At 42.3% G+C, this 20,849-nt stretch overlaps 1 protein-coding gene across 1 annotated transcript in view; it reads left to right on the top strand.

Moving 5' to 3' along the window:
* The window catches only part of LOC126982867 (DNA-directed RNA polymerase I subunit RPA2-like), a 145,642-nt gene that overhangs the window by 12,490 nt on the left and 112,303 nt on the right, over nt 1–20,849 (top strand). The window contains exons 4-6 of the mRNA XM_050835139.1: nt 16,306–16,418; nt 16,607–16,724; nt 17,875–18,056. Coding sequence (XP_050691096.1) covers nt 16,306–16,418; nt 16,607–16,724; nt 17,875–18,056 — 413 coding nt within the window. The remainder of the gene's footprint in view (nt 1–16,305; nt 16,419–16,606; nt 16,725–17,874; nt 18,057–20,849) is intronic.

The raw sequence follows: 20,849 nt of genomic DNA on the forward strand, positions 1-20,849 counted from the left end.
TCCAGATCAATTTCGGATAAACCGTTTTTTCGGATAATCCACTTTCGGATAATCGGGGTTTTACTGTATACAGAGAACTTTGCGAGAGATTAGCATCTCTCTCTCTCTCTCTCTCTCTCTCTCACACACACACACACACACACACACACACACACACACACACACACAGACACCCTAGGGCCTAGAGGGAGGAGATATAAGGAAAGAAGGAAGGAAGAATGAAAGAGAACAGAGAGCGCGGGTTGGATGTAAGGGAGGGTCAGGGAGGGGAGGCCGCGTCCTTGAGCCGAGGGGGTGGTGAGATAAGCACTCACTACCCAGCCATTTGGCAGCTCAAAGGAAGAGGAACTCAACAACTCCACACATACACATATATCATTTCTTTCTCATTATTTTTGTTATTTTCTGTTAGAATTGATTGTTACTATCAAGTACAAATGCGCGTAAGACACATATAATAACACTGAAAGTCAAATAAGACACTGTATCATATACGGAGTCTCTAGGTAGAATCAGAACAGAATACGGGATCACTCAGCACCAACTAAAACTAAATGTAATACAGACGCCAACATAGGCGTTGCCGTCAGGATGCCGATGTCGGCGTCGCCGTATACTGCACTGGGCGCTTCAGGACGCCGACGTCGGCATCGCCGTATATAAAGGGTTAAGTCCTCTGCCATTTCACGGTTATATTCATCTTTTATTTCTTTTTCCTGTAACTTTTCTATCTTCAGTATTTCCTTTTTTACTTCACCTTTCTTTTCAAACACCCACTTTTCTTTCATCTTTAACTTTGCCAGCACTGCACGATGGTCAGATCCATTGAACATTCCTCTTACTACCTTTGCGTCACAAATTCCTTTTCTAAGCCTTTCATCTACTGCCACATAATCAATCAATCCTTTTTGCTCATAGTCTTCTCCCCTCCTCCATGTGTGTCGGTGGATATTCTTGTGCTGAAAGAAGGCGTTCGCTTGGAACATTCCCCTCTCAGCACAGACATCCACCAGGCACTCTCCATGTTCATTCTTCCCAGGTATCCCCCATTTTCCCACCACATCCATCACACATTCATCACCCACTTTAGCATTCATATCTCCCATCATAATAAGTTTCCTTTCTTTCTCAAAACTCTTCAAACATGCATTCACTTCCTCCCAAAAAGCTTCCCTTTCTCTCAGTCCTTTTTTACTTTTCACATTTACTGGTGCATAAATACACACCCATGCATACTTTTCTAAACCTACTTTTCCTTTCACCCACACAATTCTTGATCCCTTCCAACCATAATCAGTCACACCATTCCACACTCTTTCAGACATCACAATAGCACATCCTTCCTTACTCCTGCCTCTATACTTCTCATCCATCCCCGTCCATACAACCCCCCCAGGCACACCCTCCCACGTACCCTCTCTACCATCACTCACACCAGTTCCTCGAATATGTGCTTCACTCACTCCCAACACATCCACTCTACCATTTACAAAATTTTCAATCATCACTCTCCTCTTTCCCTCACCACCTAAACCATTCACATTAATAGACACCAGTCTCATACATTCCTTTCTCTTCTGCCGCCCTCTGGCCATCGCTCCTGCCTCTAAAAACTCGATAAAAGTATTAGAGGCCACCAATGGGTGGCCAGTCCAATGTAGTGTTATGGAGACTTGCTCCTTGTCCAGGCTAAAAGGATTAAAACAAAGCAGCTGATGGTCGCTGCCCCCCTCCACGTTGGTTCTACCCCGCAGGGTATAGTAACGGTGTGCACCACGTGAAGGTGAGGATGGGGACCATGACACTGCCACTGAGCAAAAAATCACATATTGGTTTTGCTCAATCTGGTCAACTTTTTTATCTATCGCCACATGATGTTTTTTTACGTGTTTTTTTTTTACACGTGTGGGTATTTTCTATTTATAGGAGGCAGAAATCTTTCTTATTTCTTTAAATAAATGAATTCTGAAGAGTTTACATGCTCCAATTTTTTACTAACTGGTATTTTTTGTATTTTGTTGGGACAACAGTCCGGGTTCACCAAGTACCAGTGCTTTCTGTGCATGTGGGATAGTAGGGAAAAAGCTCAACATTACACGAAGAAGGACTGGCCTGTACGGGAGGAATTGGTGCCTTGCAGAGCAAGGAACGTCATAAACAACCCTCTGGTGGACAGAGACAGGATACTCTTCCCACCGCTGTACATCAAGCTTGGCTTGGTCAAACAGTTCACCAAAGCTCTGGACAAGGATGGTGGCTGCTTCACTTACTTGTGCCACGCTTTTCCAAGATTGACCATGGAGAAGTTGAAAGCTGGCATCTTTGACGGTCCTCAACTCCACCAGCTCATCAGAGATCCAGAGTTTGAAAACTCAGTGAACAAAGTGGAACTGGAAGCATGTAAGGCTTTTGTTCTTGTCGTGAAGAACTTTATTGGCAACAAGAAGGCCAGGAACTACACAGAACTTGTCACCAATATGCTGACTGCTTTCAGAAACCTCGGATGCAACATGAGCGTCAAAATGCATTACTTATTCTCACATATGGATCGGTTTCCTGAGAATTTGGGATCAATGAGCAACGAGCAGGGGGAGAGATTCCATCAGGACATGAAAGAGATGGAGACCAGGTATCAGTGATGCTGGGATGCAGTCATGATGGCTGATTACTGCTGGACTCTGAAGAGAGACATCCCTACCGCTGAGCATTCTAGGAGTTTGAAGAAACGAAAGTACATGCCCTGAATTTTGAACAGTGATGACCTAGTATCCAATTTACATGTACTTACCTTTATCAATGTCTACTATTCAACGTACACTTATCAATTTTTGTAACATGTAATTAATGAATTGTGTTAGAAAACGATTTCTTTTATCTTAAAAATCCATTTCGGATGAGAAATATTAACAAAAATCAACCGAAAATGTCAAGAATGTAATCAATTTAGTTATAAGATCGGATTTTTTTTAAATTGACAGCACAAAAACCTGACCTGATCAAGAGAAATGGGTGTCATTTTCGGATTCAGCGGTGCAAATTTGTCCTAAATCAGTTGAAAAAACTTTGACAACTTACAATATTTTTATTTATTTATTTATTTATTTATTTATTTATTTTTTTAGAACCCGGGGGTCAGATGTTCAAACGCTCGCAGCGGCCATCGTAGCGCTAAGATTATCGTAACCCTCTCGTAACTCGCCTAAGGTGTATGTTCGAAAGATCTTGGAGCTGTCTTTACGATTTTCAGACTGCAATATTTGCTCGCAGGGCTGAGGGTTGCAAGGAGCACCCTTACACTGATCGCAGGGTTGTGTAGTGGACGTTTCTTCACTATATAAACCATCGATAACCTGTATGATGTCTTGTTTGTTTATTTACCTCTCCTGCTATCCTCTGCGCTGTCTCGTCAGAGAAGATGGAGTTACGACTAGTACTGCAACACGATGTGGCAGCAAACAGGGCTTTGTGATGTAAGAGGAAGTACAGAGACCGAGCGGATCCATTTTTCTTCAGTGATGAACACTTGTTGAAGTATTATAGATTCCCAAGACAGGAGCTACTTCATTGGTTTCATAACATAGGAAAATGAAAAATCCATTTTGCAAATTCAGTAGGGATTTCATGAAATGATTGACTTCACAGTTTCCCTGTAATATAGTTAACTGCAAATCAGCTATAAAGTAATTACATTGCTGAAAATTCATTATATCAGAGAAATAAATACCTATGCAGTTATGATGCACTCATGTACTACCCTGAAAATTCTAATAAGGAATTCTACCTAAGAACATTGTGTGACACAGCGGCTCACCCAGTGTTCAGTGTTAATTATAGATATTAAGTGGAGGTATGACCTGTTTTACACATTACCTGTATCATTGTCAGCATTTCTTCATCTGAAAAGTTGGCTCGACGAAGGCGTTTGGCGGGCTGCTCCTCACTTGCCATGTCCACTTTTCTTTTCACCACTTACTGTTCTCAGCTGGGCAGTTCTTGCATTACTTATAACACTGACGCCTCGGACATGAAAATGCATGTATTTGTTTACGTTTACATGGTGCAATATTATTGGCTAACACTCTCAAAGGCTGGTGATACACTTCTTCTGATTGGCCAAACGGCAGTCAGCTGCGTTCCATTCCTGTACAGCAGGACGGAACGGACCGAGATATATGATCACATCATCGTGAGCTACGAGCATCCAGACGGTCTTTTGAAAATACATCTTAGTGGTGATCGTAACCCACGATAAAAAATGGCAGCTACGATAGGGCTACTAAGATCTTAGTGGTGGAAAGTTACGATCCTTTGAACATCCGGCCCCAGTGTTATAATCATCAACAGTATTCGTAGTGGGAGTAGTGTTAGTGATGACAAGAATTTTAAGAATAGCAGTAAGTTTAGTATTACAGTTAAAGTCCAAAAATCCAAACACAGATAATCTAAATATCCCAGTACAATTAGTCCTTGAATTATGATGCATGTGACTTACAACCACTAACACTTAGCCCGGTAGCAGCAACGGGCCAAATTTGTGGCTTTACCGTGTAGCAGTGACGGGCCAAATTTGTGCCATGATATAAACCCCAAAAAATAGATGATGCATAATCTGATCACAAATGCTTTGATATATATTATGAAATGGTTTGTGTGAGGGGTGATTTTTTCTTATTTTTCTTGCTTGGATCATTAAGAAACATGATCCCCGCAGCTACAGGGTTAAGCCAGGCCAATATATTTAGGAACATTTTTTACGTAATGAATTGGCATTTCAAATATCCTGCCATGGGGTAGAACAATGGTTTGTTTACACAGAGTTCCCATGCTTCCTACCCCCCACCCTACAGTTGTCCTCACACTGATCCAGCTTGGCTTGGGTAAAGTAGAAAAGGAATGTGCTGGCCAGCCCACCCACGCTTCCCTCTCAGTTACATGTAAAACTCAAGCTGTAAATCCTCCTCATGCTACAGTAACTAGTTGCTACTCTTCCAGTTCATAGGCCTACAGACAACCAGGCCAATAATATTAATAATACTTGATTGAAAATAAGTTGACTTCTCAAATAATTTGCTGCGGGCAGAGCAGCAGTTTGTTAACACAGCACTCCCGCACTTCCTAACAAGCTTACTGATAGATCTAGCAAACAGCAGTTGGCTAGCAATATGGCGCCCCACATTAACAGCCCCCTCACAATATTCATGCAGCAGCTTTTACAGGCGACTGTTTACAGAAAATAACAAACATAGTTGAATGTAACATTCACATAAGGTAAGTAGATGCAGCAGAGGTGATGCTGGCCACTCATATAACTGACATGTCCTTTGTTTACATTGTCCCACCGCTAACACAACCCTCGGCGCAATGACTTGATGGGGTTTTGGCTAATGCCACCATCTTGGCAAAACTTGGTAGCTCCATTGTGTAATGTTGCACATTGTGTGGCTAAAGGGTCATTCAAACAAAGGGCTGGGGTGAGGTGAGCGCATGAGGACAGAGCCAGGTTTATGGAGTGAGGGTAGGAGGTGTGGGAACACCACTCAAGTTACGGCGGAACATTTGAATAATATTTTATTTTTAAATGTAATTTTCAACATTACCAATTCTACTTTCGATTGGCCTGCGACTGGCCTGCCAGTCCCAAACTCCATAGTACAGTAAACCCTCGATATAGCGGACCCACTTATGACGGATTTCAGATATAACGGACCCATTTATGATGAATTTCGGATATAACGGACAAGGTCAGAGGGTCAGAAATCCACAGGGACCGACCGAGAATATTTTTCGAACCAACTGAAGCCGGTAAATACAATAGCGTCTGCTAGCCACCTGCCCCTCCTCCCTTTCCCTGCTGTCCCATCCCTGGGTTACTGTAGTCTTTTATAGCCCTTCTGTTGAAATATTTTCCTCCTTAGAATTTCTATTTAAATGAAGAACGTATTTACATCACAAGAAAGTGTTATGCATCAATCCAAGTCGTAAATGTAATGGAAAACAGCCAAGCGTTTGGGAGTGTCGGTACTGAAACAGCTTAAGGGGGTCGAGGGGGCGAAGCTCCCCCCTCCGTTAGGTAGGTTAGGTTAAGTTAGGTTTGGTTAGTCTAAATTTATTCAGCACGCGTTTTGGGGCGGCAGAAATATGAAGCACGGAACGGGACATGGCCGGTGTTCTGAGAAATACCTCCTTGCTGAATTAAGTCGCACTGCTGTTCACCACGCATGCATACTGGGGGAATACACTGCAGGAAAAACTTTAATTTGCCTGTTTTTGTTCTAGTGTGTCTGCTTCCGAGTGTGAGTGGTGAGTGAAATGAATAAACAGTTAGCAATTTGAACCTCTCCGTGCGAGCTATTTTGCGGCTGCGGTGGCGGGTGCAACAGGCATTGAAATGTCCGTCATTTAATGATTTATGACAGAAACAATTATCACATTATTTCATAACACACTGCAAACAACAACAACAACATCAAAAAGTTTCGTCTGCAACGTGGTTACTATCTTGATCGCCGGAAGGCCAACAGAACAACACGTGTCGGCAGCGCGGAGGCGAAGGTGTGGATGGCTTCTTCTTCTCGAGTGTTTAAGGGGAGCGTCTGCCATGTTCTAAGATATTATCAGAGGATCACCATTTTCTCACAGGTGATGTGTACCTTGAGTAGGAACATCATGTACAGTTTTGGTGAAGATTTGTTGAAAAAAAAAAAATTATGAATTTTTTTTCAAAAATTTCAAAATTTTGAAATTGAAAAAAAGCATATTTAGAGTTTAGATAGCTCAAAAATAAAAACACCACTGGAACGGGCATACAAAATAAGTGTATTCCTAGAGATTACTTTTCCATTTTATTTTTTTATTTTTTTTTTTTTTTCCTTCAAAGTTTAAACTTAGAAAATTTATATAAAAATTTTGATGATGTTTATCCAGATTCTGATCACTAGCATTTATAGCTAATTTTTTTCTCTTTCCAACGCTATCTTTATGTTTGTGCTAGGTCCATAAATAACTTAGAAATATCAAATAAATGCGCGTGTGACCCTGTTTTGAGAAAACGAAGGAAAACTAAATTTATCGATCGCCCATCGATTCTGCTCTCCGATGACAATGTATTGGTAATGAATGTCAATGTAACTCTAACCCTGTGTAAAAAAATATCCTCTATTGCAAAAATTACGGACATAAAAGCACTGATTCATGTATGCATATTTTGGCGCGTAAAGCGCTCTGTATGGCAACACTACCAGATATTTAAAGGGCCGCCAGACCGCGCGAGGATTTAAATTTTAAAAAACTAACCTCGCCACGTGACACCCCATTGTATCCCTGGTATGATGAGCCCATAAAGTGAATTTCGAGGAATTAAAAATATTCATCAAAAATACCCCCCCAGACGCTCCCCTTAATGGGGTTAGTATGGCTGTGTCTGTCTTGCGGCACCAGCGTGGAACAGGCCAAAAGAAGAAGAAGCGCGGTTTGTTTTGTTGGCCCTCCGGCGGAGCTTGGCCAGAGCTTGAACGTGACGAGTTGTGTACACCACCTATACAGACAACATACACTGTAAAATAACTATATACATATGTTTATTAGATTCGTCGGTATTATTTTACGTTTTTTTATTTATTTCAGCCGTTTATAACGGACATTCGGCATTAACAGACTTAGTTCCCCCAATTAGTCCGATATATCGAGGGTTCACTGTAATATGAGAACTACCTGTAGGCCAAATTTTTAAAGTGGCTGACAAAAAATCCAAGAATAAAAATACAGTGGAACCTCAGTTCACGAACTTCATTCGTTCCTGAAGGCTGTTCGTCACCCGAAATGTTCGTAAACCAAAGCTATTTCTCCATAGGAATCAATGTAAAATGGATTAATCCGTTCCTGAACCCCAAGGCCCATACTTATAAGGAAATTAGGCGTTTGACTTATGTCTCATCTCAGTGATGAGTTTTCGCCCTAGCTGGGGTTCCAGCCACCACGGGTAGTGGGGAAAGTAAAGTTGCCAACAATGGCGAGTTAGCTCGAAAGATCGGTTGTCTCATATGAAAATTAATGGGTAAGAATACCTTAAAATGGTGAAAGTATTGAATAGAAGTACATCATATCCATTATAGTAGGGTTTTGTAAGGCTATAGTGAGCGTTTGAATGTAAAACGATTTTGATGAGGCACGCTGGCTGTCTGGCAACACTCCGCAATGTTTACATTTGAAGGTTGATGCCTCAGACGAAGACCCAGGACTTATGCCTGCTCGGGACCAACTTTAGCTACTTGCGCCGAGTCTCAGAGTAACACCCAGGATATACGACTCCACTGGGCCGGTTTGGGCTCTTAAGACGAGCCTGAGACTAAGACTTTGTTTTATAAGTATGGGCCCACATGATTCCTTATTTAAAATTTTACAAAAGTACTTTGTGTACAAGTTCATAACACAAAACCAATGAAAATCAATAAATCTAACAAACAAAAAGGAGAAATTCAATATTAAACAGATAAAATATAGACAAAAATTAGTTTAATTTTACCGTACCTGTACAGAGGAGAGTTGACGGCGCAATAGGCGGTGTCACACTGGCTGTTTTCCTCCAACCGTTGGTTGTCGTACACCCAACCGTTGGTTCCATCTGTACAGATGGAAAACAGCTATGGGTGCGAGCAACTGCGCGGCTGTATGTAAACAAACAGACAACAGCAGTGGCTGAAGAGTGAGGAGCAGTGGAAGATGGCCCACCAAGAGACTCGTTAAGTGGACTGGCAGACTTGCTTTGGTTACTATTTAATTGACAAAATAAGAGAACGTCCCATGCTGTGGAACCACAGTTCAAAATATCCTTTTTTTTTTCTCCATTCTATGAAAATTGTAGGACTCCCGGTCTTCACAGCACAATTCTCTGACGAGATTTGGAAAAACACTCCTGTCCTCCCGTGAAGTGCCCACGACCGCTTCTTTCCATTTAACTGCAACAAAAAGTCCATAACTTGGGTAACAGTAGCACAATCCACAACAGCCCTTACATTTTTAGGAGACAGGACCATGTCAATACAGGGCGACTGCTTTGTTTACATTGTAGATACGGGCAACTGACTTTGGCCGTTTGTGACGCACACCCGGAAACGTTGGAGTTGCCGAGGAAAAAGGCCCAGTGTGACACAAGCTTTAATAAGTGCAAGGTGGTGAGGAAGGGAAAGGGAAGAGATGTTATGGTTTGAAAGGGGAGTCCCCTTCCATATTGTGTATTTAGCGAAAGCTACACAGCAACTGATGTTTTCCCGCCGATACTCTTGGCTTGTCGCCCCATGATGTTTCTTGCTTGTGTGTTTGTAGCTCGAGACACTGTTCGTCACCTGAGACATTTTTTGTTCGGAAAATTTGTTCGTGATGAGAGGCGTTCATGACCCGAGGTTTCACTGTAAAGCAAAAATCAAATTGTGTGCCAGGCAGTGGAGACGAAATACAGCTGAAAGAGATTCAAGAGAGATTGTAATTTGCTCAAGTGTTGACAACATAATATTTGCTTGAATTTTGGACTTTTTTTTTTTTTTTTTTTTTTTATTTATTTATTTATTTATTTATTTATTTTTTTTTTTTTTACGTCGTGGTCTATTGCGGTGGTAGGCTTCTTCCCGGTGGATCCTGATGGTCGGCCCAAGGCTTCTTCCCATTGGGGCCTGATGGTCGGCCCAGCCCGTTCTGGTGCAGGCGAGTGTTTATAGTGGCGCTATCTTGCATTGGCTCATGCTGCCCTTCCGGAGCTCTTCTTTAATCCTAGAATCTAGAGTCCAGGTTGATAGGTGGTCTTCTGGACAGCGTGTGGGTAGTTTTAAGCCACTCGGCAGTGGCTGAAAAATCCCAGCTTGGTGGCACCGGGTGGGAATTGAACTCGTGTCATCCTGAACGTGGCGCCGTCATGCTATCCACTCAGCCACCACCTCCCCAAAGTTACAACAAATGAGTGAAAAGTGAATTGATTAAATAAAAGCATATTACTCAGGCAGCCTCAGCTTGGCTCCTAGGTTGTCAAAGTTTGCCTTTCCAATGGCACCTCCTTATTTTGTGAACCTGCATTACTTTTTAGTCTCTGTTACCTCTATATCAGTGGTTCCCAAACTTTTTCTGATTGAGTACCACTTGAAGGTCCCGTACCATTGCCGCGTACAACCTGGTTCCAGAAAAAACACATTTTGATCAGATCAATTTATTCATCATTAGAACACACCAATGAACCAACAACAAAAAACAAATCATTCATTAAATTTTAATGTGAGGAATGCAACTGCTTCTTCTCCACCAACTGGTCGATGCGTGGCATAACTGCTTATAGGACATCGAAAATCATGTCTGGGCGCAGCAAGACGGTTCCTGCTCTTTGACTTGATATTCATCATGACTGAGAACCCCTGCTCACACCCCCATGTAGAGGAGAAAATCAGTAGCCGGGGAACAGTGCGATGGGCTAGTGTCGGGTATGAGGAGGCCATGCTCACCCAGAAGTTTATAGGACAGCATTCCCTGCTTTGCTTTTGCTGTCTCATCAGACTGGATATTTATGAGCGCCTCTTGTTCCCCGGTCCCGACAGGCAGATCGGCTGGATCAATGGAGAATGGATTGGTGATGTAGGCACAACATGTCACGTCCGGGAAGTATAATGCATCAGTTCAGTCTTGAGCAGTGAGAGGTGATGGACGATTTCTTGGGAAAATTCATCATTGGGCTCTATCTCAAGGGTAGTCAGGAGTTTGAACATTCTGTAGCTGCGTTTGCTGTCTACGTTCTTCATCCAGAGGTCCAACTTCCTGACAAATGCTTCCAGCTTCGATATGAGCTCTGAGACAGTGCAGTTGGGCTCTTGAAATGACATGTTTACTTGGTTGAGAGCTCCCAAAATGTCCGACAGGTAGGCCAGTCTTGAAATAAACTCGTCCTCCAGATCTTTTTGAAAAGTGTGTTCTTTTTCCCTGAAGAAGACAAGGAGTTCATCCCGCAGTTCAAAGAAATGCCTCGTATTTCCCTGGGAGAGCCAGTGAACCTCTGTGTGGTAGAGGAGACAAGTGTGGTCTGATCCAAAATCTTCACAGAGCAGCTTGAACAGCCGAGTATTCAGGGCCGATGTTTTGACAAAATTCACGATTTTGATAATTTTGTTCAAGCATGACAACAACTTTGGAGGGAGCACCTTAGGCTGAGCAAAGAGCAAATCTGTGTATGAAACAGTGGACAAAGGTGGCATTTGGTGACACAGCCTTCACATGGGCCTGAAACCCTGATTTTCGACCAACCATAGACGGAGCCCCATCTGTCGTGCACCCGACCAACTTTTCCAGATCCAGTTCATTCTGCTTGAAGAAATTGTGCGAAGCGGACGTAGACAAGTAGTTGAGAGCAGTTAGTGACGTCCGTCGACTCATCGAGTTGAATGGCAAACCCGAACTTTGAGGCTCTCACTCCTGCAATCACTTGGTCAGCAATGTCGCCCGACATTTCCTCAATACGGTGCTGTACAGTGTTGTTAGAAAGGGACACACTTTTCAACTTCGCCACCGCCTTCTCTCCAATCACATGCCTGACCAAGATCTTTGCTGCTGGCATGAGGAGAGACTCAGCAATGGTATGTGCCTGCATGTTTTTGGCCACCAGGAAAGCTGCTTCATACAATACTTTGACAATCCCTTCTGTCTTTTGGTGGATCTGGCCAGACTTGTCCAGGCGCTGCCGCTTCACATTCTTGCCAAGTCGCTGGAAGTAGCTCTGATCTTGGTCCTTCTTGTCCGCGTGTTTCGTCTCGAAATGACGTTTGAGCAGGCTGGATTTCATAGCTTCATTGGAAAGTGTCTTCATGCAGACCACACACTGCGGAAGAGCTTCTTCTCCATGATCAATTGCAATCTCCTCTGTGATGCGCTGAGCACACACAGAGGGATCTCTCTCCATGATTACTGCTTCCAGGAGAGAGACCCCCCTGTGTGTGCTCAGCGCATCACAGAGGTGATTGTCTCTGGAATGGAGGCATACATTCCATGTACTTTCTCTACTCCTCATGCTAAAAAGCCTTGGTTTAATCATGCTTGTTCTCGTGCTGTCAAAGATAGAGAGGTTCCAGAGCCTTCGAACTCCCGCTAACTTTGACCTTTACATTTCAGCCCGGAATCGTGCCAAATCTATTCTCCGACTTACCAAAACTTCTTTCATTAATAGAAAATGTCAACACCTTGCTTCTTCTAATTCTTCCCGTGACTTCTGGCATCTAGCCAAAAATATCTCCTCCAATTTCACTTCTTCCTCTTTCCCTCCTCTCCTTAACCCTGACGGCAGCACTGCCGTCTCATCTGTCTCTAAGGCTGAACTCTTCGCTCAAACTTTCTGTAAGAACTCCACCCTGGATGATTCTGGGCCTATTCCTCCTACTCATCCCCCCTCTGACTCCTTTATGCCTGTTATTAAGATTCTTCCAAATGATGTTTTCTATGCCTTCTCTGGCCTCAACTCTCAGAAGGCTTATGGACCTGATGGAGTGCCTCCTATTGTCCTTAAAAACTGTGCTTCTGTGCTGACACCCTGCCTGGTCAAACTCTTTCGTCTCTGCCTTTCAACATCTATCATTCCTTCCTTCTGGAAGCAGTCCTACATACAGCCTGTGGCTAAGAAGGGTGACTGTTCCATTTCCTCAAACTACCGTCCTAGAGCTTTACTTTCCTGTCTATCTAAAGATTTTGAATCTATCCTTAACCGGAAGGTTCATAAGCACCTTTCCACTTCTAACCTTCTATCTGATCGCCAGTATGGATTCCGCAAGGGGCGTTCTACTGGCGATCTTCTTGCTCTCTTAACTGACTCTTGGTCATCCTCTTTTAGCCGTTTCGGTGAAACTTTCTCTGTTGCGCTAGACATATCGAAAGCCTTCGATAGAGTCTAGCACCAGTCTTTGCTTTCTAAACTGCCCTCTTTCGGATTCTATCCCTCTCTCTGTTCCTTTATCTCCAGTTTCCTTTCCGGCCGTTCTATCTCTGCGGTGGTAGACGGTCACTGCTCTTCCCCTAAACCTATCAACAGTGGCGTTCCACAGGGCTCTGTCCTATCACCCACTCTCTTCCTGTTATTCATCAATGATCTTCTTTCCATAACAAACTGTCCTGTCCACTCATACGCCGATGACTCCACTCTGCATTATTCAGCTTCTTTCAATAGAAGACCATCACAACAGGAAGTACACGACTCCAGACTGGAGGCTGCAGAACGCTTAACCTCAGACCTTGCTATCATTTCCGATTGGGGCTGAAGGAACCTTGTGTCCTTCAATGCCTCAAAAACTCAATTTCTCCACCTATCAACTCGACACAATCTTCCAAACACCCATCTCCTATTCTTCGACAACACTCAGCTGTCACCATCTTCAACACTAAACATCCTCGGTCTATCCTTAACTCAAAATCTCAACTGGAAACTTCATATCTCCTCTCACACTAGATCAGCTTCCTCGAGGTTGGGCATTCTGTATCGTCTCTGCCAGTTCTTCTCCCCCGCGCAGTTGCTATCCATATACAGGGGCCTTGTCCGCCCTCGTATGGAGTATGCATCTCACGTGTGGGGGGGCTCCACTCACACAGCTCTTCTGGACAGAGTGGAGTCTAAGGCTCTTTGTCTCATCAGCTCTCCTCCTCCTACTGATAGTCTTTTACCTCTTAATTTCCGCCGCCATGTTGGCTCTTTCTACCTTCTATCGATATTTTCATGCTGACTGCTCATCTGAACTTGCTAACTGCATGCCTCTTCCCCTCCAGCGGCCCCGCTGCACACGACTTTCTACTCATGCTCATCCCTATACTGTCCAAACCCCTTATGCAAGAGTTAACCAGCATCTTCACTCTTTCATCCATCACGCTGGTAAACTCTGGAACAATCTTCCTTCATCTGTATTTCCTCCTGCCTATGACTTGAACTCTTTCAAGAGGAGGGTATCAGGACACCTCTCCTCCCGAAATTGACTTTTCTTTCGGTCACCTCTTTTGATTCTTTTTTGGGAGCAGCGAGTAGCGGGCTTTTTTTTTATTATTATTGTTTTCTTTTTTTTGTGCCCTTAAGCTGCCTCCTTTGTTGTAAAAAATAAAAAAATAAATGAAACCATACTTGATGTATGTCGGGTCATACTTTCGCTTTGGCATGTTACCAAATACTGTGGAAAAGTGTGGTTGTATCAGTTAAAACAGTCAAACAGGCAAACAAGCACATTCAATAAAAAATATTAAAGAAATACAAAAACTCTGATAGATTTGAATAATTACACAACTGTCAATCAATAAAGCACAATATCACGTTTGAAAAGCAAGAAAAACAAAATTAAATTCAAACCACATAAAAGAACTACAATAAACAAATCCAAAACAAAGTAAGACTACTAAGTGATAAGACACACTTTCTCAGTACGGAGGCAGGTGGATAACTGGCTGTGGCAGTTGGTCACTATGGCCGTTGGCAACTTTTAAAGTTTAAGTTGCCGACAACTGAATATCGCACATAACCCCGAAAGTGTTCACGAACCACCTGTAAGGCCCTCGTGTACCACTAGTGGTACGCATACCACAGTTTGGGAACCACTGCTCTAGATCTACTCTCCTTACATGGATTTACACCTTCCTAAAAATACTGTTCATCAGTTCTACACATTACTGGTTAGTAATACAACACAACATGTCTTTAATTTCTGATTATGTCTATATTTTTTGCTCAGGGAACCCCCCCAATAATCCAAATGACCTTCAGTCAAAAAAATTCTCTATCCTTCAGTAAAACTGAACTTTCCTCTGAACTTTCATTCCTTAGTGAATAATCCGTTTTTTTTTTTTTTTTTTTTTTTTTTTCAAAATCTTTGGACACTCAACATCTCATCTCCTAAATCTGTTTCATCACCAGCTCTATTCTCCCTCTCAGATACCAACACTATACAAGCACTTGGCCATCATTGTTTGAAGTATGTTGGTGTGGATATAAACAGAGTTAAAAATTAATTGCTCAAACAGAATTCAAAATTAATTGCTCAATCAGCTTCTCTATTTTAACTGACTCTTTAGACTCATCATCATCAGTCATTACTAGTCCACTGCAGGACAGAACCATTCCTGAAGCACGTCACCCAGCTTTGGCAGCAAAGGTTCTACTTCAGTATCAACTTGGTTCTCTGTCTTCCCTGACTTCCAAAGTTCCCAAGTTGCTACTCTGTTACTTTGATTGTCCATCTCTCATTTGTATGAACAGGAAACTTACGCTAACGAGCTCCACCAGCCCGGGTTTATTGTTCGGAGTTTGCTCTCCTAGGTGAATTGCCTTACGCTAACGAGCTCCACCTGCCCGGGTTTATTGTTCGGAGTTTGCTCTCCTAGGTGAAACTGCCCAAGTCTATTTGCTCATAATATTAATGGTTCATCTCCACCTTGTCTGTTTGCATGCAGGAAAAAAATGAGAATCACTGATGCATTTCTAACTACAGTCATAAATGGCACTGATAAATGATCTAAAGCCAGACCAATGCAGCTAGACTTGTCAGCAACATTTCTTTGTGTCAGCCATGATAGCTTCCTGTTAAAACTCTGCAGCATATGAACGGGCAGTCTTGTTTGCTCTATCATGAGCCAGCTTTTGAGGTGTTGTAGTAATTGTGTCTGTATGAATGGTAGTTACAGTTGGATGATTGATGTCCATTTTGGTGTGCCTCAAGGAAGTGTGCTAGGTCCTGTGATCTTCATTACATATTCACTGGACTTATTCAAAGGGATGAGGAATAATTTGTTTTGCTATGCAGATGATGATACCCTCCTGTCCATTATTCCTTTCCCTGGTCTGCATCAAGCCCCCTCTGAATCATAGAAGATCTGCTTTGAATCCCTGGCAGGTGCCAAAAGTGGCATAGGAAATTAAATCCAGTGATGACTGAAAACATGATTATCAGTGAGTCACCTTCTATTACCAGTTCATGACATGCTATTTCTTGATATTCTCTCTCTCTCTCTCTCTCTCTCTCTCTCTCTCTCTCTCTCTCTCTCTCTCTCTCTCTCTCTCTCTCTCTCTCTCTCTCTCTCTCTCTCTCTCTCTCTCTCTCTCTCTCTCTCTCTCTCTCTCTCTCTCTCTCTCTCTCTCTCTCTCTCTCTCTCTCTCTCTCTCTCTCTCAAACAGGTTGATTCTGAGGGCTCTGGTATCAATTTTTTTTGTTTTTTTGTTTTAATTATTTGCATTTGGCAAGCTCTCTCTAGCAGAAGTAAGTTGCCAAATGCAAGACTTTACAGTATTTATTTATATAACATAATTTTTTAATGTTCAAGTCCAAGAACTGCCACCTGTATGGACTAAGTCCCAAGGAGCTGGTGGAGCACGGAGAGCTGGTCAATGAAACAGGCGGCTACTTCATCATTAATGGTGCCTGCAGGGTGCTCAGGTTGGTTTGCTTGTCTGTTTATTGTTTTTATTTTGTAGTATTAATTAGAAAGAGAAGCATTGCTCAGAACTGTTCATTATTTAAGATGAAAGTGTTTTAAACAGAGGTTTTGGGTTGTGTTTGTCTGACTTGATAATTGTACTAATTTGAAATTTCACTTTTCATCCAGCCTTTCAATGTTTTTTCAGACTGTTAATGTGCAATAGACGCAACTTCCCTGTAGCCCTAACAAGAGAATCATGGAAACGGAGAGACACAGGATTCACTGACAAAGGGGTGATGATACGCTGTGTGCAAGATGATCAGGTATTTCTTCAACTTAAGACTAACTTAACTTTTCAGCTTATATATATATATATATATATATATATATATATATATATATATATATATATATATATATATATATATATATATATATATATTTTTATTTTTATTTTTTTTTTTCAGCATCATTCATCATTCATCAGTTCATCCACACAACTTAGCAAAAAAAAAAAAAATAAAATAAAATAAAATAAAATAAATAAATAAATACATCTAAGGGGGCCTATCCAAAACTAGGTAAGTAGGATTTGCCTACCACTGTATTGCAGAGGAGGGGGAAGGGGAGGAGGGGGTGGAGTCAAAGTCTCTTGTTTGAAATTTCCTGTAATCTGAGTCAGAATTTTTATATCTGACTCCACACCCTGGAGCTGTGGTGAAACCAAATTGTTGAGTCCATGTGGGCAGAGGCTCCCGCGGGTCCATTTCTCCCCTCTGCTCTGCCACACAGTCCCAACACCTATTTTTTCTTATCATATGTTACCTTTACCTTACATATGAGAGGAAGAGATAGGTGTTGGTACTGTGTGGCAGAGCAGAGGGGAGAAATGGACCCGCGGGAGCCTCTGCCCAAACGGACTCGACAATTTGGTTTCACTACAGCTTGAAACAGCCACACCCAAAGTTACTTGACAAAATGGAAAGACAAATTATGCTGCCTGCTGTTACATACAAATTTTGAAAAACTTTCATTCAACATTCCTTTATCGTAAGCTGTAAGGTTGTGAAATAGCTGTTAACAGTTGATATAAAAAATGTGATGTGTGTAACTTTCATCAACACATTTCAGTGTAATTGTCCAACTGAAATTGCAGTTTTATCTAGCACTCTGCACATTTTCTTGATCATCCTATTTCTGTATCAGATTTTTTTTCTATTATTGTCTTTCTGTGACATTTTCTAAGAAATTCATATCCTAATATAACCTTATTTTCTCATGATTAGAGCTTTCATGGCATTGTCTAGGTAATCATTCTCCCACAGGTGGCTAGGTGATAGTGTCTTTATGATAATTACAGTAATGTTGCCAATTATGTACTGTGTATATTTTTTTTAGAAAATCAAGGATGATAGATTAATTTGTTAATTAGCTATGGCTCTTGAACAATAATTCCCAATTCTATTTTGCCAGGTGTCGACCATCAACGTCCTCCATTACCTCAGTACTGGTGAAGCCAAGTTGGAGTTTGTGCTGCGTCGGGAGCTGTTCTTTGTGCCACTCATCATGTGCCTGAAAGCTCTTTTAGACTACACCGACCGCCAGATCTATCAGCACCTGATCCGAGGACGAGAAAATGATGCCTACTTTTTAGAGTGAGTAGCTTTGCTGACGTGCTGACTTTCAGTAACTTTAAAGAAAAAAATGTTAGGGTTTTCCACCACCAAGTTGTGAATGCAGCAGCAATGAACAGAAAACACACACTGCTTCTCTTCTTTCCATCAGTGGCTCCATGCTACAGTTGCTAAGAAATTGGAGCTGCTCCTGTGCCCATCTGCACTGTTTTGACTGTAAACAAATTAATATTTTCACAAAGTAAATGGGCATTGCAAGGCCATGGGGATACAGTGGATCCTCAAATTTAGAAATCTCATAATTATTGACAACTGCACACCATGTTTACTTTGTGCAACTGGAACAACAAGTTGTGTCAGGAGTCATGCAGGAGGTTGTGTTGGGGGGCACCAGTGTTTGTAAACAAAAGAGACGTAGTTATGTGAGTGTGGCCATTGTCACCTCTTCTGCATCTTCTTTCCATCTGTGAATGTTTCATTCAACTATGATTGTTGCTACTAATGGGAAAACCAGAACAATCGATCATCTTCAATAATTAAAGTATTAACTGTGAATGATGTGATGGTGCGGCAGGGCAGACATTCAGACAGACCGACGAATCACGAGGAGTCAGAACCACGTAATGCTGACCCATCCCTGGGTCGGCGGGCGGTGTGCATGTCTGCCCTGCCGCCCCCTCACATAATTCACGTGTTCACTTAATTATTTAAGATGATCGATTGTTCTGGTTTTCCCCACACTACACTACCAGTAAAAGGTCATCTGTTAGAGCTCCTGCAAGAATATTGTTGGGGACCTGTTGTGTGGGATGCCGTTTTTGATGAGCACAGCTAATCCAGTCTCATAATTCTCGTTGAACTTGCCCCCTGCCTGTGGAAGGTTGTGGGCATAGTAGGTCCATTGAAAGCAGGGCTGAAGTTCACTGTTGCAGTAATGCAGCAAAGTGATAATTATGTCTCCAAAAGGTCTATTATGTCTCTCAGGGAAGGATACTCTATCCCCCTCAGTCTGAAAAGTGAGGGGGACTTGTCCCCCCGTCCCCCCCACAATCGTCACCCATGAATTAGCAGGGTTGTTACACAAGTGACAAGGCTTGTAATAATTTGTAGTAGACTGCAGGCTATATAGCGAGCTGACTGATGAAAATCATGGACACTCTAGCAAGTCACACGTCTTTACTTGTCTAACTGTAAACACCGTCTGAACACTCAGAAGACAGAATCTGGACATAGTACAAAATGATCACTTTTCTTGTGAAACATGCACACACATTATAATTATACTGTATATATGCATACATATACGTGTGTGTGTGACTGTGTGTGTGAGACTGTGTGTGTGTGTGTGTGTGTGTGTGTGTGTGTGTGTGTGTGTGTGTGTGTGTGTGTGTGTGTAATTCACCACGGCCTGATTATGAGTTGGACTCGCTTTAGCCACCAGGTACCCTCACAACGTGAGCAAGTGCTCATTATTGTCGATCTCTGGGTACTGCCAGGACCTCACACACCACACACCCCATCCCCCTTGCTCAAGGGGAGACAGTAACCACTCCTAGTCAATGGAAAGAATCCGGCCTGAGCGGGGCTCGAACCGCCGCCTGTTTGGCCGTGAAGCCTTACAGCGCAGCGCTCTAACCGATTGAGCTACCAGAGTGGTGTGTGTGTGTGTGTGTGTGTGTGTGTGTGTGTGTGTAGCGAGTGAGATTCGTGCATATGGCAGTGTAATGCCAGGGTACAGCTACGTAGTAAAATGACGCAAACACACACCCCAAAAGTTACTGTCATTTCCCCCCTTTTTTTTCTTTTTTTACCTTTTGGGCAAAATTAATTTAGTGGGTGGGCAATTTATTTTTGTAGGTGGGTAGTCGCCCACCCAGTTAACATGTTACGTTTAGGCTTGCTTCTGTATGTGGAAGCCATGTTTTTGCTACTAATGCCAAGGCCTCAGAATAAAGTGCTCAGATCTTGAAGAGCGGAATGACAAGCATACAAATAATCAGCGCAGATTAAAAAAATAAAGACTTAAACAATAAATGTTGCTCCTCTGGCATGTCCGATGCACTACTCATATGATGCTCCCTTGTTAAAACTGTTATGGCAGGAAATGATTAAACAGACCCGTCCGTCTTGTACTTTTATTATGGGTACAAAGGTGTGCGTGGAGGTCCAGCCTCTGAGTGGCTAGCCCGAACTGCTTCAGGTGCAGGAAGTACGAAAAAGGCGGGAAGACAACACACACAAACAAGCTGTGGGGACTTAGATATGCTATTACAAAATGAACAGATATAATAAATAATAACTGATAACTACTTATGTTGAAGCAAATCAAAGAGTTACCTGAATTATGGCGAGGGAGATATTAGATATAGATGTACCTCATGCACAGAGTTGTGTGAACACCATACAAGATATGATGCAAAACTGTTTTGGTAGATTTAGTAAGTAGAAAGATTTAGTAAGAAATTAAATATTAAGTTTCCAGTTGGAATTACAGGCACCGTTGCCAGATTATCGTACTCAGAGCCTCGTATTTGCCGGTTACTGAGCCATAGCTATTGCCAAAAAACACCAATAATTAACCATTTTAACAATAACTATATATGAAGGCAATTATTGGGGTCGAGGAGGCAGTTTTGGGGTCGGAAATTGGCAAACATAGAAGGCTGAGTACGACAATCGGGCAACGTTGATTACAGGGAGTCCTCGGGTTATGACGTCCTCGACCTACGACATTTCAAGGTTCAATAATTTAATTTAAGAATACAGTAAAACTTCACCATTTGCGCTGCCTTAATTTGCGGCCATCGTCCCACC

Source organism: Eriocheir sinensis, chromosome 52 (assembly GCF_024679095.1).
Source record: "Eriocheir sinensis breed Jianghai 21 chromosome 52, ASM2467909v1, whole genome shotgun sequence".
NCBI classification, from domain to species: Eukaryota; Metazoa; Arthropoda; class Malacostraca; order Decapoda; family Varunidae; genus Eriocheir; species Eriocheir sinensis.